General features: G+C 44.9%; 1 protein-coding gene across 1 annotated transcript in view; it reads left to right on the forward strand.

The window, feature by feature from the left end:
- The first annotated feature begins 293 nt into the window (after positions 1-293).
- Positions 294-24914, forward strand: part of NIBAN1 (niban apoptosis regulator 1) — a 54294-nt gene continuing 29673 nt past the window's right edge. The window contains exon 1 of the mRNA XM_058808296.1: positions 294-405. Coding sequence (XP_058664279.1) covers positions 351-405 — 55 coding nt within the window. The 5' untranslated portion in view covers positions 294-350. The remainder of the gene's footprint in view (positions 406-24914) is intronic.

The following is a 24914-nucleotide window of genomic DNA, read 5'->3' on the forward strand; positions in this document are numbered from 1 at the left end:
GGCCTCTGGAGAAACTCCGGGGACAAACTCCGGACAGAAACCCCGGACAGAAACTCCGGACAGAAACTGCAGCCGTGTCTCGGTGGGGATGTGGATTTTGCGGTGACAGCGGGGTAGAGCGGAGTGAGGGCACAACGAGCGGCCGGGGACGAGCGTGCCTGAGCCCAGAGCCACCGTGGGGCACCGCGCGGCACCGCGGGTCCCTGTTGGTCCCCGTTGGTCCCCATTCGGTCCGTGCCGTGCCGAGCGGGGCGGGGCGGGGCGGGCCGGGGGCGGCGCCTGCGGAGGAAGCGGCGGGAGCGGTCCGGGCTCGGCGGGACCGCGGTGCTGCCGCAGCTCCGCACCCAGCCATGGGCGCCTCTGCCTCCGCGCCGCTGGACGACAGCAAATGCGCCTACATCCGAGGTACGGGCTGGGGCAGCAGGCCGGGTATCCCGGCTGGGGAACCGCCGGGAGCGCTCCGGGTGTCCCCGGGATCGGGAAAGCCTCTGGAAGCGTCCCGGTACCCCGGAGCTCGGGAAAGCCGCCGGGAGCGCCCCGGGTACCCCGAGAATCGGGAAAGCTGCCGGGAGCGCTCCGGGTATCCCCGGGGATCGGGGAAAGCCTCCGGGAGCCCCGCGCATCCCGGGCAGCGCTGGCAGCCGGCGGGACAGCGCGGGTTGAGCCGATTCTCGGCGTCCCATGGAGTTCGGAGCAGTTTGTTAAATGCGATGCTTTAGGAGTTTCCACTGCGGGAGTTAGTTGTAAGTAGAGGGTGAAACTTGAGAGAGTGTGGAGCGCCGCGGCTGAGCCTGCCCGTGTGACAGAGCCCGGCTCTCCAGACCCGGCAGATTCTGGGCTCTGCCAGGGTGAGCCCAACCAGCACCATATGGGCTGATGCTCTGCCAAGCCCGCTGGAGGCAGTGGCAACGCTGCTGGGTGGGTACCGAGGTAAAAAAGGTGGGTACCTTACACAGTCTGACTGTGTAAGGGCAATTCTTTATCCATTAAAATGTTAGAAGAGAGAGCAAACAAAAAAAAATAGGCTTTAAGTTATGTATATTGCTGTTAAACTATGAAGGAAAAGTGTAATTCTGGGGTTTGGGGTGTTTTTTTGTTACTTGAGTGGTTTGGTGTGAACCCAGCTGACTCTTACCTGTGCTGCTTATCGCTCAGCCAGCAGGTAGAGTATTTGCAAAGCAAATTTTAAGGCTGAAGATTTACAAGTGGGGTAAAAGTTTGCATGAGAAAAGAAAGCCCAGTTCTAGCACTTGATGTGTGATGCATGCAGAGCCTCTGGGAGCCCTCTCTTGGAGATGAACCTCTGTGCTGAGGATTTGGGCTGGAGGGACTCCTGGGTGATGCCCACAGCCCAGCTTGTCCTTGGGTTTCTTTGCTTTGGGATGTTTGTGTGGTGCAGAGAGAGTGCAAACATTGAGCTGCTGCTCTCTTCGGACTCCTTTGAAATCACAGTGGGTCTTTCAAGAGATTCTCATATTGGGAAGGATATTCAGTTAGTAAATGGCTTTTACCCAAACAGCAGTCAGCGGAGCTACTGGCCTCACACGCTGAGATTTTTCAAACAAGCCCTCCTATAAGTACTGTCAGTTTTTCCTGCCCCAATGAGGGTGGCTTCAAGTCCCATCAGAGCCATGAGGATGCAGTCCCCTGGATTTCTAATTTTCTTTACATTCATCCCCACGCTGCAGCCAAAATTGCATTTTCACAGTTCAGCATTCAATTTGCCTGCTGCTCACAGGGTGGGTACCTTGGTCATGCTGAGAGCCCTGCAGCATTCCAGACACAGTTCTTGTTTGCCCATCACATCTTTGCACGGGCAAGAGCCAGAGGGAAGTCACTGTGGAAGAAGGATTTAAATCTGTGCTCATCATCCCCTGGCTCACATCTGCTCTTGGTGCTGTGAGGATCCCCCACTCAAAGCTCCTGGCTGGAAAAATAATTAATGAGGCACTTTGTACAGAGGCTGCCTGTGAATCAGCACTTCCAAGGAGGAAAAAGAATTGTGAAGAGCATCTTAAATGGGAACAGAGTGAGGTTGAGCCAGCTCACCAAACCTACTGCTGATATTAGGCTGGAGTCTGTGAGAGTCAGGCCTGGCTGTCTGTCCTACACACCTGGCTGTGATTTATTTGCAGAGGAGCTCTGTGGTGAAGGAGAACCATGTGCAAGCACTGAATCTGTAGCTTCAATAAGCAGTATGTTTTTCAGCTGGCTTCATGAAGTTTGGGTGGGTTTTTCTGGTGGGATGGCAGCTTTTGGAGTTCTTTTCCTCCACAGGTGATGCAGGGGTGACCTCAGTAAAAAGGAAAGGGAGAGACTTGGTTGTTGTCAGCAGAGTTTTCAGTCCATAGGTGCTGGAATGGGACAGCACTGGTGAGGGAGGGAGATGGGGAGACAGCAAGCCAAAGAAGCCAGCAACACTCCCAAACTTTGTGCATTTTGGGATGCTCCCTCATGCTGGCCCAAATAGCAGTAGCCTCAAGACAGGAAATCCTGAGTATTACTTCAAGTGAGACCTTGGTGTAGTTCATAGTTGTTTTCATGATGGTGTAATTTAATTTCTTGTTGCTGTAATGATAATTTAATTTGTCTGGAATTAAATGGATTGTAAAGCCTTGTAGTTTACTCAGGCATCATTTAAGCTAAAGCTTAAATGTAATGAATGGAAATGAGGGGCTGAGCAAGGGATGTCCTGTGCAGGGCAGCAGTTGGACTTGATGATTCTTGTGGGTCTGTTCCACAGTTCCATGTTACAGCTTCTGCATCAACACAGCTACAGTTCTACAGGTTTTCTGACTTCTGTCAGTCTGCTCACGTTGATGTGGGATGAGAGGAGAACCAAATGAGGACAGGAATTACGTGAGATGTAACATTCTGTTGGGAACATGCAAACCCAGTCAGCCAGGTGCCTGTGTAACCCCTCAGGAGCCTGCCCTCAGCACAGGCACCCCCAGGTAGAGCCTGGGAGCTGCTTTGCTCCCTGTGCTTTCCCTGGTGAATGGGGTGAGCCTTGTCAGACCAGCTGGAGAAGCAAATCCCAGAGAAAAGCAGGAAGGCATCCCACGCAGAGTCTCAGTTACTGAATGCAAAGCCTGGGATTTCCACCTAAAACTGCTTCCAGCTTCCATCTCTTAGGGAAAATGGGGTAGGACTGAACACACACAGCTGTGTGTTGTTGTACATGGGACAATACTTAGGCAATATCGTGACTTGAAAGGCAGCAAATGTAATTATTGACCTGGTAATGTGCATGCCCTGCCTCAAACAATGCCTAAGGAGAGAACAGACAATGCCAGTGGGTGATTTTCCAGGTGGCCTTCACAGGGAATTGGAGGCTGTGTTTGAAACTGCAAGGGCAGGGATCTTCCTTGTGAAGTTTGAATCAACTGCCTAAACACTTAGTTGGGGATGAAAATGCTTTGCAAAGCAATTTTTGCACTCAGAAAATCTCTGTATGTGTTTATATCTTGTGAAGTTACAGTTTGCAAGCCGTTGCAACATCTTTTGTCTGTCAAGTAGAAATGAACAAAAATTGGTCAGTGTTGGGGGATGAACTCATGAATAAAATATCAGGAATTGATATTCCTTACTCCTGCCTGAAGGAAATGAATGAAATACTGGAAAGATGAGTCAGCAGGGACTCCTGTGAGCAGTGGGGACAGTTTGTGTCCTCTAGGAGAAGGTGTGTGGAGATATTTAGGGGGAAGTGGGAGAAAGCCAGACCACATGCACTGCAGCATTAGTAGTCTGGAAACCTTAGCAGTTTAAAGGTGTTTTTCTGTTCTGTGCAGCACAGGTCTGTTTTTCTAACCAGAGCTATGGAAAAATACATTTTCCCACCAAGATATTTTACATACACACACACTGTAAGCAGTAAAATTATTTAAAGCCCTCCAAAATGAAAATTTTATAGTAATTCCTCTAGGTTTTGGACTGAGGCCTTGAAAAAGATGACTCGTGGCAGAGATAATCCTGCTTTGTGAGATTTTGGTGGGACTACATGGGGATTATTCAGGATGTGAGTAAAACAGAGTTTAAAACATGGCAGTAATAATTAGGGGACTGGGAATTGGTCATGTGAAAAGAGTTTATTAAAAAAATTCATGCTCTCGGTTTGCTGAGGCATGGGCTAACCTTGTGATGGGAGTTGTTTGTTGGGTGAATTGTCTAATGATGCTTGAGCAGTGCTACACCCAGGAGGGAGCGGCCCAGGGCGGTGCTGGGGAGTTCTGGGCTCGGGGTGCAGTCATGAGATTCAGGAATCAGCTCACAGTGCCTGCTGAAGCAGCCCAGGGCTGTGTCCTGAGAGCTTCCACTGAGAGAGTGTGCCAGAGGGATCATCACTGCTGGGGGAAAGGTGTTGTTTAGTGACCCTGCTAGCAGGCAGGCAGCAATCAAGGATGAGGATCTTGCAGCTGGCACAGATGGAAATGCCCCCAAAGTCTTGGTGATTTTCCATTTCTGCAATCTCAGCAGCAGAAGTAGTAGGTGACCAAGCTCTGCTGTGCCATGAGTTGTGTGTCAGGACAATTTTTTTTAAATTTGCAGAAGTGGAAGGATTTCAAGCACCTAATACCAATTTCAACAGGTGCATCTCCAAAACAGCTCAGCATATGAAAAAAAAAATTAACTTCTCTGAAGGTTGCTTTTTCATAAAGATAGTTGGTATGCTTGACCATATCCTGGCTACCCATTTCTTTAAACAGACATCTGTCCAGAGGATGAGGCTTTGTAGTCATTTGCTTTGGATTTGTTTGTTTAAATGCATATTCTTCCTTCCCTTCTCTTCCATCTCTTTCCTCCCCCAGGCAGGTGGGACAGTAAATATTTGATTATTTGACCTGTGGCACCCAGGATTCACCCTGTGGATTTCCTCATTGTTTAGGAAGCTTTTCCCGGCAGACCTTTGTTGTTCTTTTGAGGTGACAGTGAAAGCTATTACTGAATGTCTGTAAGAAACTTCTTTCTACCCATTTGTTTTAATTAGGAATTTCAGTGTGCTGGTAATTTAGTTGGGATTTTGCACAATGATCACACACTGTAGGTGTGATCCTACAAGATGCAGCATACTTGAAAAAGCAGAGACTCCTATTCTGTCCCACTTTAGAGGCTGAAGAGGAGCCTGCTTTACCCTTCACTTGAAAGAGAAGATAGGAAATGGTTGTCAGCTTTCCAGGAAACCTGTTGAATAAATTCCAGTGGTGGTACAGAGATGAGTCCCACCAGCTCAGAGGGACAGAACCCTGACACAGCTCTGGAGTGAAAGCCTCAGCCAGGGTGCACAGAGCTGGCAGGAGGAGGGCTGCAGGATGGAGGAATGACTTGGAATTAATTGTGGAAAAGCTGGCCTTTTTTTGGACAGGCACTCAGGCTGGATGTTGGATTTTCTGCTTTAAACTGTCCCTTATCCTTCTGGTTTTAATTTGGTGTGTGACTGCAAGTACAGCAGGGTTCTGCACAAGTCTTGCTGCACTCCCTGCCTTTGCTTCCAGCCTGTTCCAAGCTGGGTTGTTCTGTGTTACAGAAATTCTCTCTTCCATTTTCTGTAGGTGAGCATGGCTGGGACATTGTACAGAGCAGGAGTGCCCATCCCTGAAAGGGGATGGAATGAGATGGGCTTTAGGGTCATTCCAACCAAATTCTACAAGTGGGGTCTCTCTGGATTTAACAGCATCTTAGAGGCTGCTTTTCCTTTTCACCTGGTGAGGTTTATGTTAAAAGCTGATTGGATTTGCCTGCAACTCCCAAAGTCTAAGGAAGAGGCAGAATAATATTTTCATTCAGAATCTTGTATTAAATCCAGAATTCATGGTAGTACCATCTAATCCAATCCAAATAGGGATAAATACCCACGGAAAGAAGAAGTGAGGTAAAGCACGCAGGAAATTCAGATTTCAATAAGCATGTAAGATTCTATTATATGCACCTTGCAAAGTTTCCAAGTTCTTGAAGACTGTAAAAAATGAGTGTTTTAAAGGAAAATCCTTCTGGCTTTCCTTGTTTTCTGAGAAGTTTTAGTGCTCAGAGAGATTGTTGCTTTTGGAGCCAGTAGCAGATTTTCATCCCATAGTTTTAATAAATGTGGTAGGAAGGAGAGGAAGCTTCTCTTTGGGTTTTATGGCCTTTAATTCAAGGGGCCAAGTGCATTTTCTTACTTTTGACTGAATGCAAGCAAAAGGCATCCAGGGATGTGATTGGTGGAAAAGGTTTTTGCCACCCACATGGGCAGAATTTACTGTCCTTGGTAACTTTCAGGTTCAGCTGTGGGAGACTAAGGAAGGATGTAACAGAAGGTGTATAATGGACAATTTGAGCATTTCTGTTGCTCAAATTGTCCATTATTAACTTCTCTCAAAAGCTCCACGAGCAATTTGGAAGTTTCCAACCATGTTATCTTGCAACAGGCACGGTCAAAATTTCCCTAATCAAAGCAGGTGAAATCTTTCAGTTTCCTTCATTGGTCAGTAGAAGTATTGTCTGCGATCACACCCCATTTGCCTTCTCTATGTGGCTTGAGGTTCCCCTAATCCCAGAAATCCCAGTTGCCCATTTGTGTCCCAGAGCTGCATTAGGCTCTGTGCCTGTTCAGCAGGATCATCTCAAGGCCCTGCACCACAGCAACCCACATACAGGAACTACCCTTGAAGATGATGTGCAGCATCACTGGGTCTGGAAGAGGAAAGGTGGCTTTTCTCTGGTCTTTTTTTGGGTAGTGTGAGGGGAGAGAAAGCACAGGGTTGTAGGGGAAGGCATGTGGTATTTTTCATGCTTTTCTTGTCACTGTAGAAGAAACTAGGTACAATGCTGAATTAGGCACAGGGATCAGTGGAAAGAATATCTCAATAGAAAAAGTGAGAAACAGGCTCATCCTTGCCCCGAATCTGTAATTGAGAGACACACTGTAGGTGTGCTGTGCCTTTGTACTTGATGTTTTCCACAATCTTGAATACTGGAAGTTCTTAAATTAGTGCAGCTTGGCCACAAATTTTAAGACACACTTTGCATCTGATAGACATTTTATTGGTATGAAAGGGAGAAAACGCAAGCTCTGAGATGATGAAAGCATCTTTGTTGGTGGTGCCTTTGGGCAGTGGCAGCTGCAGAGCCAGTGTCTAGGTGGGGAAGGGTGATATTCATAAAGTGCTTTTAAAGTACAACTTTCTCCTTTGCATGGAACAACCACACTGTTCTCTTCACACGTGGAGAACAATTAAAAGTTGTTTCTAGTTTTTGATCATACTTGCAAGCCTTTGACTTGCTTTTGCAGTTAAAGGACAGTAATGAAACAAGGCCAACTCTTACATCAAAGCAGGATTAAAGCTTGTGCAAATGGCTCAAACTTCTGTGAAGAAAGGGTTCTCCTGCCTGGGTCTCCTAAAAACTTTGTCCTGTGTCTTTCTAGTAGTCTTACATATATATAAAAATAAGTTTGCTGCTGATTCTGCACTGAAGCTTATTTTGGTATGGATAATTTGAGATTTTAGTGACTTTGTTTCTCTGAATATTTAATTAAGTGTTATATCTTGAATTCACAAGCCTTTAATTTTCATGCTTTTGTGGTATTTGTTAATAGGTCTGACCAAGTAGTTGCTGTTTCACTTTGGCTAGCACTGAAGCTTTAAGACAAAATATTTGGGTCATTGTAGTGCTACCAAAGTTGTTATGTAGTTATTGCATCTTTTTTATTGCATGTTTTTTAAAGCTAGGGAGTTGTCTTAGCTGCAGTGCAGGAAGCAGAAAACCAAAGCAAGGCTGACTCTTGGGCTTTTCTGAATACATGAGTAAGAGGTTAAAAGCAGTACGCGTTGCTAAAGTATGTGGATAGTTTTTGTATCGTTGAAATTCTTTTAGGAAACAAGTGAGATCAGGAGTAGAGCAGTTATTTTCTAAGTAAATATTTAAAGCCAAAACTGGTGATTTGAGTGACCTTTTGGGTGCTGTTTGTGATGAGATTGGTTCTAAGCCTGTAGCTGTGCCATGCCCTGCACCCTGTGGTTCCTGAGGAGTGGGCAGTGCCAGGGGTGACACCCAGGCTGTTGTGTGACACCATCACTGCTGTTGTGCACTCCTGGCTGGGAGCCCACCAGCCCAGGGTCTCCCAGGTGGTTTTTGGGGTGTAACTGGGGGAGACACCCCTATAACCATTGGGGAGAGATGGGTGCTGCTGCAGGTGCCTGGTCATGCTCAGAGGGACCTGGGCTGTGCCTCCCTTGGGTGTAGGACACCTCGAGCCAAGCTGCTCCAGGGCTGTCACAGCAGCAGCCACTCCACTCCTTGGTGGAAAAGAGCAGCAGGGTTTTGGCTTGCTGGCCACTTTCTGTACCGTGCCAGGAGCAAGCCATGATCTGTCCTCCAGAAGGAATTCTGCTTTGGAGCTTTTGGCAAAGTGAATGTGTCAGCTGATCTCCAGGCTGGGCTTTTTACACATCACTGCTGAAGGACATGTGAAGCATCCTCCTGTTAGTGGTTTCTGCTGAGAAAAGCTGCCCACAGGAGTGCCTGGCAGGCTGTGGGCTCTCCCCAACACCTCAGCACCAGTGATGCCTTTTCAAACCACAGAGAGCTTGTAAGGAGATCTTTGATAATGCTGTAAGACAGTCTTGTTCATAGCTCCCCAAAATGCTGGTGTTTTATCAGGTTCATTCTTTGTTCACAGCTCCCCAAAATGCTGGTGTTTTTCCAGGTTCATTCCATGTTGTTCATAGCTCCCCAAAATACTGGTGTTCTTCCAGGTTCATTCCATGTTCATAGCTCCCCAGAATGCTGGTGTTTTTCCAGGTTCATTCCATGGGAAGAGACCTTAAAGCTCATTCAATCCCACCCCCTGCCATGGGCAGGGACACCCTCCACTATCCCAGGGTTCTCCAAGCCCTGTCCAGCCTGGCCTGGGACACTGCCAGGGATCCAGGGGCAGCCACAGCTTCTCTGGGCACCCTGTGCCAGGGCCTCCCCACCCTCACAAGGAAGAATTTCTTCCAAATATCCCATCTATCTCTGCTCTCTGGCAGTTTAAAATCACTCCTCCTTGTTCTTTCACTATCTGCCCTATCCTTCATTTTTTATAAGCCCCCATAAGTTCTGAAAGGCTTCAACAAGGTCTTCCTGAAGCCTCCTCTTCTCCAGGCTGAACAATCCCAGCTCCCAGCCTGTCACTAAATGCTTTCACATCCAACCTTAGATTTAGAAAGAAATACCTACAGCTTCTGTATGTAATAAATCCATCTGGGGTTTCCCCTGGAGGTTTATGTTCCCTGTGAAGGGAGCTGCAGGTTTTGCAGGGCTCAGAGGCCACTCTGGCCATGCATACCAGATCCCTGCTGCTTTCCTGGGATAGCCCATTCACTACCAATTTTTGGTTTGTTGTGCTTGGGACCTCAGCTAAAAAAATTACCCTCACGTGCTGTATCTGGAAATTTTCTGCCTGCCAAGGAGGTACATGGGTGTTGCTGCTTCAAATTTCCAGAAGATGCCAGCTCCATCCCACTCAGTATCCATCTCACTCAGCCCCTCTCATGTCCTGTCTCAGGAAGGCATTTCTAAAGCTCTACATGGTATTTCCCTTCCTCTGCATGAAACCACAGTTGCTGTTTGTGCTGTGATTCTCTGCAGGGCATTGTTGTGAAGTTGGAGACACCGCTCTTGGAGCAGGATTTGGGATGTTAAATACCTTGGGTGAACACTCTAAAGACCAGCTTGCTTTTACTGAGCGTGATTGAGAGGATCTTTATGTATTTTCACTTGATAGTCCAATATTGCAGTGGTCACACAAGAGGAAAGGCAAGTTTTCATCATCCCCAGGCAAAGATTTAATGGTTGGGTCTGTGCAAAAGAAAGGACAAAAAGGCTTTTTTGTTTTTTAAGGTTATTCTGTAAAGTAATATCACTGTAATTTAGTCTGCCAAACACTTTCCAGTGTTTGCAGTTGCAGATGAGGCTTTGCCAGCCTTCAGCTGTCTAGACTGAAGTTTCCATGCTGAGCATCTGCCTGAAATAGCCATTTTGAGAAAACTGCAGCTAAAATGGATGAGGTTTTTTTTTTCATTTGGGTTTTTTGGTTGATTGGTTGATTTTGGTTTGTTTGTTTTTGGGGGGTTTTGGGATTTTTTTTTTTTTTTGTGCATTAAGCTAAAGAAACCATGCTTTCCTCTTCTTTTGAGCAGATCAGGCATGGTCAGCAGGCAAGGGAAGGGTTGGGGGCCATAGAGGTAGAATGAGGGAAACTGGAGGTGAGTGGGAAAGGTTTCCAGCCACTGCCCATGTTTTCCTGCTGGACTAAACCCTGCTGTTTCCATCTTTGTCCTTGGTGCAGGCCAGAAAAAGCTGCCACAGCAGCTCCCAGCAGCTGTTCACAGCCATGGGCAAAGCCAACACAGCTTTTGTACCTCGCAGTATTAAGTGAGAGTGGAAAAGCTCCATGGATCTGAAGCCCTGAACTCATTGCTGATGCTTGAAGGAGCCTAGGGTGCAAAGGCTTATTTTTGGTGTGGGTTTTCTACTGCCTCATTCAGTAGGAAACCCCAGATTCATTGCTTGGGTTTTTTTTCTTTCCTTCTGGGATTTCCTGTGCACCTGCCAAGCTGCAAAGTGCTGTGCAGCCTTTGCTTAGCTGATCTTGGTCCTGTTTGATTTCATGCCTGAGGAGTTATGGCTGTTAATTTGGGTCTGGGCAAACCTGGTGCCTAATTTTTTTGGGGAACTGACCATTTTGATGCTCTTCCCAAGTTTCCAGCCAGGTTCTTGCTGTGCTCAGGCACTCAGCACTTCTGTATATCAGGAAAAGAAGGTGGCAGGAGCCATGTGTGAGCTCTTCCTGTAAGTGCCATGTGGTTTTGTCCAGATTTACATTCTGCAGTAGAAACAGATCTGCTTCTCTGGAGTGGTGTTTACCTGCTTTTAGATACAAATCACGTTCCTGCTATTTCCAGGTCACTGTGCCACAAACTTTCAGAGCTCTGCAGTGAATGGGACAGGTACATATGAGGTAGAAGTTGTTTTTTTTTAGGTGTGATTGTAAAGGAAAGTAGCTTTAATTACTGCTGCTTGTGCTCCATGTGTCTGGACATGGCACTCAGTGCTCTGGGCTGATGACATGGTGGGCATCAGGCACAGGTTGGACTCCATGGTCTGGGAGGGTTTTCCAACCTGAATGATTCTAGTACTCTGTGTTTCCATCATGTCCTACCAAACCCAAGGGAAACAATGGGGAGAAAGAATGCCCAGAAAAAACTGAGACTGTCTTTGGTGTGACACACACCTGAGAGCTGTGACAAAAGAAGCTCCTGGGGGAGACTTAGGAGCCTGGGCTTGGTGTGTTCATGGTGATCCCTTAGGAGCTGTGGCCACGTAGTGGTGACATCAGAAACTGAGGCAGCACTGCGTTTGTTCAAGGAGGAAGCTGAGTTCTGAGTGAATGAAGGAGGAAGGCCCCATCTGAACTGAGCACCAACTTCCCTTACAACTGGAAAAAACACAAAGCAGCTCATCACATCCCATGCGAGAATGGGGGTGACTAAAGCTGGTACCAACTGGGAGACAGAGGAGTTACCAGAGTAAACAAATGTCCCACACCACTGAGTGTAAAATACTACATGGTAATTTTGAGCAAGAGCTTGTGGTTTGTTAGTTACTCATCTCTTGCTACACGGCCTTGAACGTGCAGGCAGCAGGAAGTGTGGTCAACTGAAAAGTTGCTCTTTCTGTAGCGCTTGGCATTGGCAGGTGTTACTTTTGTGGCCATAAACCAAATTCGTGCTTCCCTCGGGGGTGCTCCTAAAGCTGGATCTCCCAGGGCGTTGGGGCTGAGCACTGGAGGGAAGCACTGGCTGGGTTTGATTGTTACCATCTGCAGAAGAGCTGCTTTAAATAAAACCCAGCCTCTCTGACAGCTGAGTGTCTGCAGTTCTGCTGGTGAGGGGCTGCCCCAAAACCCGGGCTGACTGTGAGTGGCAATTGCACAGGGCTGAGTTTCTGTGGCTGTTGAGTTTGGTGCCTTGGCTGAACCAGTGCCAGGGCTGTGAGTGTGCACAGCCTTGGGAGGATGTGAGAGCTGCATTTCAGATGGGGCCCATCTCTGTGTTCAGAGGTTTAGCTCTGCTTGGATGATGAGAATGGAGACATCTGTAAAAAGTAACAGGCCCCCTGCCTTCCAGAATAAGGCTATGAGCTTTCCAGCTGTTGGCTAAGACAGGTTTTCCTGTTGAAATAGCTTTTGTCTGAAGTAAGTCTAAAACAATATGGTTACAGTAACTGAAAATATTTCTTTGTCAATTCTCGTTGTAAATCCAAAGTGTTTTGATTCATTGCTACTTCTTGTAGCAGCTGTTTGATTCAGAAAACCTTATGGAATCTTCCAGTGAAGTGCCTGCTGCTGGTAAAATGCAGTTTTGCTTATTTTGTGTGTTTTCTTTACCATATTGTGTGCGACTAATTTTCTTTTATCTTCACAGTCTCACAACTCCAGAAAACACTTTTGCTTTCCTTCAGAAGTCCTATCATCCTGAATAATGCAAAACAAGCCCCATAACATTCATTCATGTGGTGCTTGTTTGCAACCACAATAAAATGGATTGTGCCACATATTTGTCAGTTGATGCCATCCTATATTCATAAAATATGCTTGGGATCTTTTCTTAGTTCTGCAGTGTTTAAAGATGAGCTTATTAGGCATCTCTCTGATATGTAATTATTCTGGGTTGAATAATGTTAATCAGAATATATGCAATTTATATACAGTAGGTAAGCAAAGAAGAGTGTATGTTTAAAAAATTGGTTTGCCAGAGCAGATTTGCAATAAAAGTGGATCTAATGCCCTTAAGAGATTTCTCTTTTCTTTTTAATGCCTTTTTTAAAAAAACAAATTATGTTTGCTGGCTCAGTAAAGTTTTACTTCTGTATGTGTCTTGACTACATTTCTGTGTTTTATTTCAATTTCAAGACATGCTGTTTTACAAATCAGAGGAACCCTCAGAGATCAGGAGTTTAAAAAGCATGTCAGGTTATCTGCTCAGTCTGGAAGCCAGGGCTGCATGATTTCCTCTGACTTGGTTGGTGTTGCTCTGTACTAGTAATTTTTGAATGAGATAAGACCTGATGCTTTCATGTTTCTCTCAGCAGCTTCTTCTTAAGCAAACTAAGTAGATATTTTTAATACATCCAAACAAAAATTGTAATTTTTAGAACTCCAGCTGGCATTTAGAGCTTCAGCTTGGCTTCAGAGGCCCTGAGCATCCACCTGGCAACTGGTGGTTGGTACCAGCTGTTCTGGAAACTGGGGGAGTTGCCTCACACCAGGGGCAGCAAAAATAACTTTGAAAAAAATGCCTTTGAATTTTCAGTGTCTGTGTCTTCTTAGTGGCAGGGGTGCTTCTAAAGGGGAAGTAATTACAACAGGAGGACCTGACCTCATTTCTTGTTCAGAAGGGGTTGTAAGAAGACTGTCACCTCCCGAACAATGGATTTATGGCTGTTGGCTAAGGCACATGTCCCTCAGAGGGAACAGAATTGGAAACCAGGATGTTAAATCTGTGTTTTGTTGTCCTGACCTCAGCATTTCTGAGACTGGCAAAGAAGAGGTCCTGACTCCATTTAAGCCCAAACCTGAATATACTTTTCCAGAATTCTTGTTCTATTACACTTTTCCCTGCTCTGCTTTTTCCTTAATCAAGAGCCTGCCTATTTGTGTGAGGCTGCTGGGTTTATGCAAAAGCTGTGGTGAAACGGTTGGCTCAGGGATGCTTGAAAGGGCAAATAGCAGAGAAACAGTGTCTCAGGGCAGTGAAAAGTTCTGCTGCTGCAGGAGTAGCATCTCATTGGCAGGGGTGATTGATTGTATAGTAAAGGTCTTTGGGAGTAGTAATAAGGGGGGGGGGGGGGAAGTCTCTGAAAGGTTGTTGTGGATTTTGGAGCTATTCAGGGTGTTTTGAAGCCACACTGGATGCTGTTAAGTAAGAAGATATTTCATAGAAATTCAGGGCTCATCTCTCACCTCATCAGGCTGATGAAGTCCCATCAGCCCAAATGAAGATAGAAAATGGGTTTTTGTGGTTTTCCCTGCATTTGTTTCTCAGAAAGCCACAGGCTTGCCTTTAAGGCACCCCTGAAGAATGCAAACATGGCTTGAAATGTAGCTGTAGTGAGGAAATGCAGGCAGGTTTTGGAGGAATTCAGGTTTGGATGAGACTCAGAATGAGCATTGTTAGACAGGGGCTAAATACGTTTCAAGTCACATTGCTAATGATTACTTCTGCATTCACAAAGTGAAAATGTGATCTGATATACATAAATTTGCCAAGTAAAACCCTTATGGCACAGCTCTTGCATACTGCATTCTTAGGGCTGCTCTTTTCTTGGTGCCATAAATTTTGCAAAACACAGAACGATGAAGAATTTAAGTTTTGATACAGACAAGTGAAACATGCCCTTCTCCAGAAAGAGAGAATGTATCAGCATCCACAGTGGCAGGAGCTCAGATTGGATTGATGGGCAGAACTTCATAGAGACCTTTGGTGGAAGAGCTGAGACTTAGAAAACTGGAGCTGCATAACCAGTCATACAAAGGTGTGAGAGATGAAAGCAAACTGTTAAATGCGCTGGCTGAAGCATTGCCACCATGGATATAAACCAGGCCGTGAACACCTTCTGGGTGGTTCTGTGTAGCCCTGGGTCCTGGTGTGCAGGCAGCAGGGTTTGGTGTGTCTGTCCATGGAGGGTCTCCATGGAGGCCTCCAGAGGCACAGGGTCACTGTGAACAGCAGCAGAGCTCTCACCAACCCATTTCCCAATAAATGCTCAGGAACAAATTTCCTTTCCTTAATAACAACCTGCCTTTCTGAGCCCAGACCTCGCATGGCCCCACTGTACAAACACAGCACAGGGAGAAGGTGGTTTGGATTTGGTTTTGTCCTTTCAAGTCCTGTTGTCAGAAGCCCTTTTGAACGTGAAAGATAAATGGAGAGGAAATGAGGCAGCTTATCTCCCTTTTTTTTTTTTTTTTTTTTTCCTCAAGAAGGAAGGAGCATTGAAACATTGGGGTGGAAGAGCCAAGGAGCCTCAAGCACAGGCTTAGTGAGAGGGGCTATGGCTGAGTGGAGCTTCTTCCTGGGAAGTCCTCTTAGAAATGGAGAAAACAAACACCAGTGGTAACTATTGTCCACCCAGTGATGCTTTCATGAGTGTTTGAGGATCTGAAAGTGGTCTAGGAGGAGGAAGAAGAATAATGCACAGCACTTGGCATGCCAGGTGGCTGGAGGGAACCCCTCTGAGCTGATTTCTCTGAATAAAAGGGGGATTTGGTGAAACCAGCCCCGTGGCGGAAACAAGGCAACTGGGACCTGCAGAGCTGTGTGTCACCACCTTCCTGTCACAGCAAGTGACACTGTGGCTGTGCCTGTCTGTCTGGGAGTGCAGTCGGACACTCTGTTGGACTCTGGCCTGTCTCTGAGTTACGGTTAAAAATAGCAGCCTGAAAAAGAAAATAAATACTTTTGAACAGTGTGCCGGAACAGAGAGGCCTTAAACCCCCACGTCTGCAGAGGAGAGACTGTGAGAGGAGTGTTCCTTTGTGTGTGTCCTCTGTGGCATTCACAACAAATCCTTTCTGAACACAGTTCTTTGGTTTCCCTTTTCCTTTAAATCCCCCTGACCTGTGCCCTTGTCACCTGGGAGTGTTTCTGCCTCTGGTGATATGGGCTGTAGGAGCAGCAAACTGGGGACTATAAAGGTGATTCTTCATCTTTGATACTGCTGCAGAAAGTTAGAGGTTGTTTGGATTTTTACTTGACCTCTTTTCAGTATAAAATTTCAGGAATTATTCCTGATTTGGTAGCAGAAGGTGTATTTTTATTAGTGAGGTCCCAGCTTTAATTCAGAAGGAATCAAAGGCATGAATTCTGCCAAGTAAGGAGTGATTATTGAAGTTTAATGGGTCCTTTTAGCCAGAGAAAAACCCCAAAATATTTAGATCACTTTATTTTATTCTTTTACAGTGCTTTGGAAATACTGAGATCTTGATTATACCCTTGTTCAACTTTGAATGGGAGAAAACGGGAAAGGAGGCCACTGGCAGGTCTCTCATGTTGAGAACCCCCAGGCAGCCAGACAGCCATCTCCCATCTTCTGTTTGTCCTTTCCCATTCATTTTGTTTTCATTTGCCTCATTTTCTCTGCTTCTTCCCTTGAATTGTCCCTGGACCAGACTTAGTAGGGGCTTTTGGAGTGGTTTCATTGGTTTCACAAGGGAAGAGGCAAATTCTCTTCCTTTTGCACCCATTTCACAGCTGGAAGAGAGCAAAAGGCTGTGACCCATCCTGAAGTGGGACTTTGGGGCATCCACAGCTGCTATGGGAGAGTCAGAGCAAAGTGTGAGAGAGAGAACCAGACCAAGACTGAGGAGTGACAGGAGATGTGGTCAAGGTCTCCCTTTCCAGCAGCCTCAGTACATCTTGCTCCCTTTGTGCCACCCTTTCTTGAAGGAGATCAGGGGCTGATGCTCTGGTGCCACTTCTGCACTAATTTGAATTTTAAAGCTGATCTGTTGCATCACAGAGCTGCAGTTTCCCTTCCCCATCTGTAATAAGCACAGAAAAAACTGTCTTACACACGGTTGGGTGAGCAGCTCCATGTAATAATTATACACTTGTCTTCTAAACTCTGCCTTAATCGATGCTTTTTAGCAGTCCTGTGAAGAAACCTTTCCCACAGGATGAGGCTCCAGTGCTTCCTCCTGTCTCTTGTGCAGAGTGAAAAGCAAACCGTGTGGATTTCCTGAGGGACATTACCATCCATGGAAGGGTAGGGAAGGGTTTGTTTGTGAAAGGGGAGACCTTCAGTTGCAGGAGTACAGACCCTTTTAATGCCTGGCAGTATTCCTTGCAAAGGAATGAATGCGATCCTCTTTTTAAATCAGTTTATCTCTGAAGATTTAGCAGACATTTTCAGAAAAATAACATAATAGCTCTAAACATGAGAACAGACTACCAGCAAGGAGAGTTTGTCTAGTTTGTGTTAGCTAAGGCTTAGAAGGATTGACCACAGTGTAGTAGAACATTTTTGTCTTGTAGGTTGTGTCAGCCTTGAACAATTCCTTGAACAATTCCAATGCTGTAGCATCTGCATGGCCAACAAAGCCCATGTGAGGTCAGAAAGGGATCCCCATTGTATCACCCTGCTGTGTAACAACAAAATATATAACAGATCAAAGAGGTTTTATAAGCTTTGTAACAACAAAATACATGACACATTAAAGAGATTTTATAAGCTTCACTCGAACTTCTAAGTTTTATAAAGTAAGTTCTCCCATCCTCTGCCCAATGTTTTGCTCTAACAAGTTACATTTTCCTGCAGTCATATTCCATTATTATAACCTGAAACTATTGAGAGCCTGAACAAATGACTAAATATGCACTGCAAAGGAAAAATGTTTCCATTTTTATTGTTCAAGCTGAATGTAAAATGGGAAGTCAGGTAAAAAAAATTTTAAAATTCTTTGGAATGTGAATTGCAATTTACATGCTCCTCTTCTTGTATTATAAAGTTTTATTAGAAGCTTAATTTTATATGCATACATATATGTATGTGTGGATTTGTGTCCTTTTGAAAAGAGGAGGAAGAGGAATAAAACCAATTACTGATTTTCAGGAGAAGTTGGCTCTTTGTCCCCCTCCAAATGCCCTTTCACAGTTTCTGCCCTGCAGAGGACCAAGGCAAGGAGGTGTTGGCACAAGCAAAGCAAGCCAGGTGAAACTGGAAAAGGGCCCCAGCTGGCACAACTGTGACATGGGTATGGCCTTGGGCTTCAAAACTCTGAATGGTGCTTGTTTGGGTTAAATCTGTATATTCACCCAGGTGTTCTTGTGGGGTTCAGAGTGGCAAGAAGGGGCTCTGAGGCTGAAATTATTTCCTGTGGTAAAATCAAGTTGTGTGGTTGTGTTGGGACATCATTAAAGTAAATGTCCTTGCTTTGAGACCTCTGTTTAGTTTAGAGATTAGTCTTTGTTTTACCCTTCTTGCACATAGACTTAGCTGAAAATCCTTTGGAAATCATTGTATTTACTCATTTTCAGTGTATACAGCAGCCAAAAGTGAAGCAAATGCCTTAGAATTGATGAGGAAAATGATAATAAAAGAGGCTCTGGTGTTACCATTATTCTCATTTTGCTACTCTGTTTTGTGCAGTTTGTGTTTTTGTTGAAGAGAAATAGAATAAAATCCTGCCATGGAATAATGGCCTTCTGGTACAGTGCTTAAAAAGTGATTACTTTGTGGGAAATACAGTACTCTGAGGAGTCCATCTGGGCTGATGGTGACAGGAGTTGGAATGGTGAGGGAATAAAGGGAATTTAGGTAAGGAAATCTCAGCATAAATGAAGTTCCTCGTGGAAAGATGTGTGTGTACTCATAGCTTTGGCCAATGTCATGTACTCCCTGGAGTGATTTTGTGATAGAGCCATGTAGAGTGGTACAAATTGGCAAAGTAATTAAGAAAAAAGAAATTAGTAAAAATATCTCCCAGATTTGTATGAGCATATGCCAAGCATGAAAATATGTTGAAGGTGTGTGTGTGTCTGTATAAATTATTTATATATTTTTAATATATATATATAATATATATAAATACATAAATAGATAAAATATATATATTCAGAAAAAAGCTTCAACTAATGTAATGAAGGTGGTTATTTCTGTTATCTGTGTCTCTGTGTGTTTTTGTCATTTTGTCTAGTGGATGGCTGGGCAGTGAGGTAACTGTCACCCGAAAGGGAGGGCAGGGGGAATACATCATCCTGATTTAAAGGGTGATGCAGCATTGGCTTACATTTTTGGAATGCTGTTTAAATGTTCCCAAGAAACATTTTTGTGTGACCTCCAGTGATGTGTAACGTGGTGCTGAGATCTGGATTGGAGAAAGCTGCTCAAGGCATGCCTGGTGTCTGTGTCCCCAGGAGTGGCTCAACTTGTGGCTCAGGAATTGTAAAAAAAAACCCAAAACTTGAAAATCATTGACCTTCACCAAATTTTTTTATCACAGATCATAGTTTAGTTTCATGTGACCCACCAGGAATTAGATTGGGTTCATTTGGTTAAATCCCAACTCCTTCTGGTGCTGTGAAAGAAGCTTATTTATAAAGTCTTGTCAGACCTTATTCTAGTTGAATCTGACCATGAGTAATTGTTTCTAGACAGGGTTGCTGCTTCTCACCCCATTACCAAGAAAGGTTGGATTTTAGCAGCCTTTGAGATAAGCTTATCTGGCACTGTTAATCAAACCCTTGGCTTGTTTCAGCCTGATCAACCACAAGCACTGGCCCTTATGTAAATCATTATTATTAGGAATTTTTAGCCTGACAGAAGTGCAAAGGCAATTTGTGAAATCTTCCTTCTCCCATAAATAAGGCTTGGGCAGTGGGAGTGGGGGAATGAGCTGCAGGAATGAGTCTCTGAGTTGGACCCAAGAGCCATTCTGTTTGTGCAGGATCTGTGCTGTTTGTTCTTCATTTTCAATAATCATTCATCATTCAGGATTAACTTAAACCAGCAAGCTCCATAGTTAGATCACAAGCTTCTCTTCACAAAACAAGCATTTCTTATAGAGTGCAGGAGGTCTCACTGAGCTCAATCTGCTCCCTCTGAATGTGAGATGCTCCTGAAGCTGCCTGGGAGCAACGTAAGGATGGAAACCTTTGGAAATCTATGGGATAATTGAACATCTCAGTGCAAAATACAGCCTTGTGTAGCAGAGCACTTGAGGAAGAGCAAAGTATAGGGGCCAAACTGTAGAAAGGGAGATCTGCAAGGTTGGAATGGACCCTGTTACTTTTGCCACTTCTTTTGTCAGGGATCATGTCTAGGTGACCTTACAAACGTGTTTGTTTGGCTTGCTGTGAAACAAAAGCTTTGCTTCTGATGGAGCACAAATGTCACACCCACTGGTCTCAGCTGCAAAACTTGTGAAAAAATCTGTTTTTTTCACAAGACAGCATCAGTTTTTTCCTATAGAGAAGATGGACTAAGCACCTGAGGAGTGCTATATGCTGAGATGTGAGGAGAGGCTGATCTGAGGTGTGATGGGTGTTACCCACTGCTCTGCACTGACTTTTGGGTGACTAACGGGGATTTTGCCAGCATGGCAAACAGGTGATTTGAGGGTGTGTGCACACCACTGGAGTCACAGAATGGTAAGGTTTTATTGAGAGCACTCTCTATTAATATAAACCAAGGCTGGGATAAATAATTGGCTTCAGTATTTTACCAGGTGCAAACCACATGTTCCTGCATGGGAAAGAGGGGTGACTGCACCAACCAGAGCTGCTGGGTTTGGCTGAGTGCAAACAAAGCTGTGAGAGGTGATCCAGCCAGATCAGAACCTTTGTGTCTGCCATCCCTTTTTTGTCCTAACAGGTATTAAGTCATGACTCAGATTAATTGAAATGCTATTTCTACAAATAAAGATCAAAATGAGCTGTGCTTTCAACAACAATGAGAGTAGTTTGCATTGCCTTCCTAGATGAAGTCTGGGAGCATTTGACCTTAAACACTTCCTGGGTGGTATTGTAAATACTGCACAAGGAAGAAGAGTGTAGGGAAGAGGGAATCACTTGTAAATCCCACTCCTTGTAAAAGGAAAGAGGGAATCACTTGTAATCCCTCTGTTCTATACCCCAGAGCACTGGAAGGTGGTGGGCACTGTCAGGATGTGCCAAACAGAATCACTTTCACAGGTTTTCTGGCTACCAGATGCATTTAACAACTGATAATGATGTTTGCAGTGAAGGGTGATCTGAGGAAAAGCAGTTTTTATGGGGAGTTTCTGCTTCCTTCTCTTCCTCTTGAGCATCCAGACCATGTTAGAGGTGCCAGTACTGACATCCAGCTTTCAGGGCTTACATAGAGCATCTGCAGTTTCAGACATTTACCTCAATCAGAGTTGTGCTTTTCTTGGACTTGGGATGAAGTTGGCCCAGGAGCTGAACACTGGAATTATTTTGTTACCTCATTTTGCTGCTACCATGATGGGCTGTGAGAATAAGACTGTGTGGATGGATGGATGGATGGATGGATGGATGGATGGATGGATGGATGGATGGATGGATGGTAGTAATTTTAAAGCTCAATTTGCATTTAGGCATACAGTACATCTAGATTAACTGGTTTCTAGTTTACAATTGAAAAGTTTGCCCCCATTTGTGGGCTCCATCCTGGCTTGTGGAGCACTGTGTGGGTATGATCAGCTGAGCATTTTAGATTGTTTTCTGACAGCTTTGCTCATGGTCTGGCGGAGGAAATAAGACAAAGTGATTTGTTCCTGTTCTGTCTCACTGCTTTACTTGTTTGAAGTGCTGGGTGTACTGACATTAAGCACACACAGTGCCTATTTCTTTTAGGCTTTATTTTGTCCAGGATTTGTTTTAATGCAACAAATAATTTACTTCCTTTACTTTTATGTCCTCTGGGGCTTATATGGTGTAAGAACATACATCAGCCCCCAGACCTCCAAAGAGATTCATATCACTGGTCGTGGTATATTTGGAAAACCCTTTCCAAAAGGTGCTGAGTGCAGGCAATTGTGCTGTGAAGGGGGATTGTGAACATTTTCCTGCTCTTGGAAGGGTGCCCTTACTGCCAAACACCAATATTTAAGTGAAATAGCTTTTATGGCAAGTCCTTCCCTCTTTCCATTCTTCACTTCCAAATGGCTGAAGTTCTGGGAGTGTGAGCAATGACTCTCTTGTATGACAGCCAAGAAGTTATTGTTTTCTGACCTTTTTTCCTGAGCTTTCCTGACGTGCACCTGGACTGGCCACGTGGCAACGTTGTTGAGAGCAGGGAGATGTGGCAGGGCGAGCTGGATAGGCTGCAATGGGAGCCAGACCAGCAGGAATCCATTCCTGGGAGAACTTGCTGAAGAGTGCCCTTGTTTGGAAAAGCTGAATGTCAGTTATTTCAATAAAAGCAGTGAAACTGCCACTATAAAATTGGGTATTTGAGGCCATTCTGTGGGCTTGGAGTTACATACAAGTGTCCAACATGGGTGCACAATTAAAAGGTCAAAGGCAGGGGGAAAGCATGGAAAAAAGATCTGGGAATGATTGCTGATTTCCAGGGGAGCAACAGGTAGATGTTTCTTGTTTCTCAGTGCAGTGACATTTGTTTTAATTCTTAAAAGAGGTATCATAGCTCATGCTAAAGTTTGTGGTCATGTGCAGGGGCAGTTGTTCAGAGCAGGAGGTGCATCATGAAGTATTAGCAAAGTTTATTCTGGAGCAGGATCTAAACCTTCAACAAAGGAGGAATTCCATGTTAATTTGATGGAAATCCTCCCACCTCCATCACAGTTTTCTTTTCCTGTTGGTAATTTTGGTCCATGGAATCACAGAATATCCCAAGTTGAAAGGAACCCACAGGGATCAGTCATGATCCATCTCTCCAGCACAGGAGCAGGAGGTTGCATGCAGGCTCCTCCTGGAGCAGATCAGACTCCTCATTCTCCCAGGATAAACATCCCAGCTGCTGGGCTCCAAGTCCCATTTATATGGGCTGGAGCTGTGCCACTGCCAGACCAGCCAAGTGGGAGCATTGGCTGTGCTCCATATAAACAGCTCTGACGAAGCCAGCCACACTAAATTTGGAAAAGAATTAGGGGAACTCATTTTTCAACTGCCCTGGAGTATTTTATCTCCAGTTGCCCCATGTTATCTTTTCATGGGAAGCGTTTCTGTTACTCAGGACTGTTCCCATCATGTTTATTTTCAGATAGCATATTTTTATTTTCTGTAAACCAAAAGTTTAAATATCCATTGAGGTACAATGGATCAAGGGTCTGTCTGCTTCTCTTCCCACCTTCAGGTAGGAAATTCCTGTTCAGCTGAGCCCTGCAAGGCCAGGCTCTCAAATGGTGCCACTCACAATCTCCTTAAATAAACCTTTCTTCTAATTTTAAGAGGGAGGAGTATTTTTAATGCAGAGGTCCTTTGCAGCAAGTAGTGTGAAGATGGGAAGAAGTAACCAGAAACATTTGCCTCTTGATTCTTGTTTTGGTTTGTCATAAATATAGTCTGCACATAAAAATTACATCATCAATGTCCCATTTCTGACGTGTATGTTGTGATCTGCAGAGTTTCTTTCTCTCGAATCATTGTGCTTTAAGCTGATCTAAGCAGTACTGACAGTGAAGAATGACACTTCTGAGGCCATTTAGCCTTAATTGAGAGACTTTGCCAAAATTACAGGTATTTCCTGTGATTGTTGCAGCTTTCTTCCCAACACCAGAATTTTATTCTTTGTCCCACTTCCTCTACAAACTTTTACTGCAGGATGCAGGCAGTAGCCAAGTGAGGTGCAGTGTCCCAGAGCCCTCTCTAACAAATTGAGAGGATGATGCGAGCTGGAAAAGAAAAAGCCGCAGTGCAAAACAGGGGCAAACCCTGAGCAGGAAACTCTGCTGGGGCTGAGGCCAACAACATCCTACTGCTGGCTGGGCCCAGGAGGGAAAAAAATGCTCTAAGGAAGGTTTTGGGAAACTTTGTCCTTATTTGGAGAATAAGTCTATGCCTCTGCCCAAAGCAGGCTAGTTTTTATGGGGCTGGGATATTCTGCTGTAGCAGCACCATATCCTGCTATTATACCCAAGCACATCCTATAATCAGTATGTCTCTAAAAATCCATCTTAAAGCTGAAGATTTGGAGTCCAGATTGTCACAGGGTGCTGTCCCACAGTAACTCTGTGAAAGGCTTACCTGAGTGGTGAACTGACTCTGCTTCTGACATCCCTCCAGCTGAGTGGGATGGCTGTGCCAGTGCTGAGCCGGCTTCTCTGTGTGCCCGGAGAGGGCTCCAGGGTGTCAGGTCTGTCTCCCAGGGCTGGTGTGGGATTGGAGTGGGCAGCAGTGGGGCAAGAGGGGCTTTCAGTTCAGTGGAAGGCAGCAATCACATTGGTGCTTACACAGGAGAGGGCTGCAGCTCACCCCTCTGAGCTGGTGACACAGGAGAGGCTGGAATGAAAGGTGGTGTCATGGAACAGCAGTGTTGGCATTGCTCCTGAGCATGGGGGTGCATCTTATTCTGCACCACACTGCAAATTCACCTGCAGAAGGAGAGGAGCTAGAATGTAGGTTTGTCTTCTCATGCACATCTGTGTTAGGAAATTAGGGAATTATTCATAGAATCCCACAATGGTTTGGGTTGGGAGGGATCTTCAAACTCATCCAGTCCCACGCCCTGCCATGGGCAGTGACACCTTCCACTAAACCAGATTGCTCCTTGCCCCTGGCCTTGAACACTTCCATGAATTCCATTTCAGTAATACTGTGTGCCAGTCCTGGTCTAGGAGTCCATCTAAAGGCATTAATAAGTCTTAGTTTGAGAATTACCTTTTTTTTCTCATACAGAAAATATTATGTTTTTTCCCCACCAAGCAGAACAAAATGAAATTTTGAAAGCATCAAAATTGCTGGAGATGTGAAATTGCATTTCTTTGTTGTATGCTCAGTAAAAGCCTTTTGGCATGGAGCGCTCTAATACCAAGAAGAAAGGGATCTCTCCAGGATCCAGGGTGTTTGGGATGCTCTCTAGATCATAGGGCAGGTTCTGGTTTTTGCATTGCTACAGACTCTTTCAGTCACATAAATGCACATGCCTTTAATTTTAGCTTCACTTCCCTGTCTGCAAAGCACCATTATTTCAGTGGTAGGGTTAATGAGTTAATTGCTTGTAAATAGTTTTAAGATTCTCAGAAGTGAGACCTCAGTGTGTTTATTGCTGTTGCTGTTACCCATGAGATCTTGATCACAGTGAGACAATACCAGATTAGTGTTTATTGCAGCATGACTGAGGATATGTTTACATTAAAACAAAGATGAGTCTGTAGTGCCCAAGCCTAGAAAAATCTTTTGTAGCGCTTTGAGTCATCTTTAGAATCTCAG

The sequence above is a fragment of the Ammospiza caudacuta genome, chromosome 7 (genome assembly GCF_027887145.1).
Source record: "Ammospiza caudacuta isolate bAmmCau1 chromosome 7, bAmmCau1.pri, whole genome shotgun sequence".
In the NCBI taxonomy this organism is placed as follows: Eukaryota; Metazoa; Chordata; class Aves; order Passeriformes; family Passerellidae; genus Ammospiza; species Ammospiza caudacuta.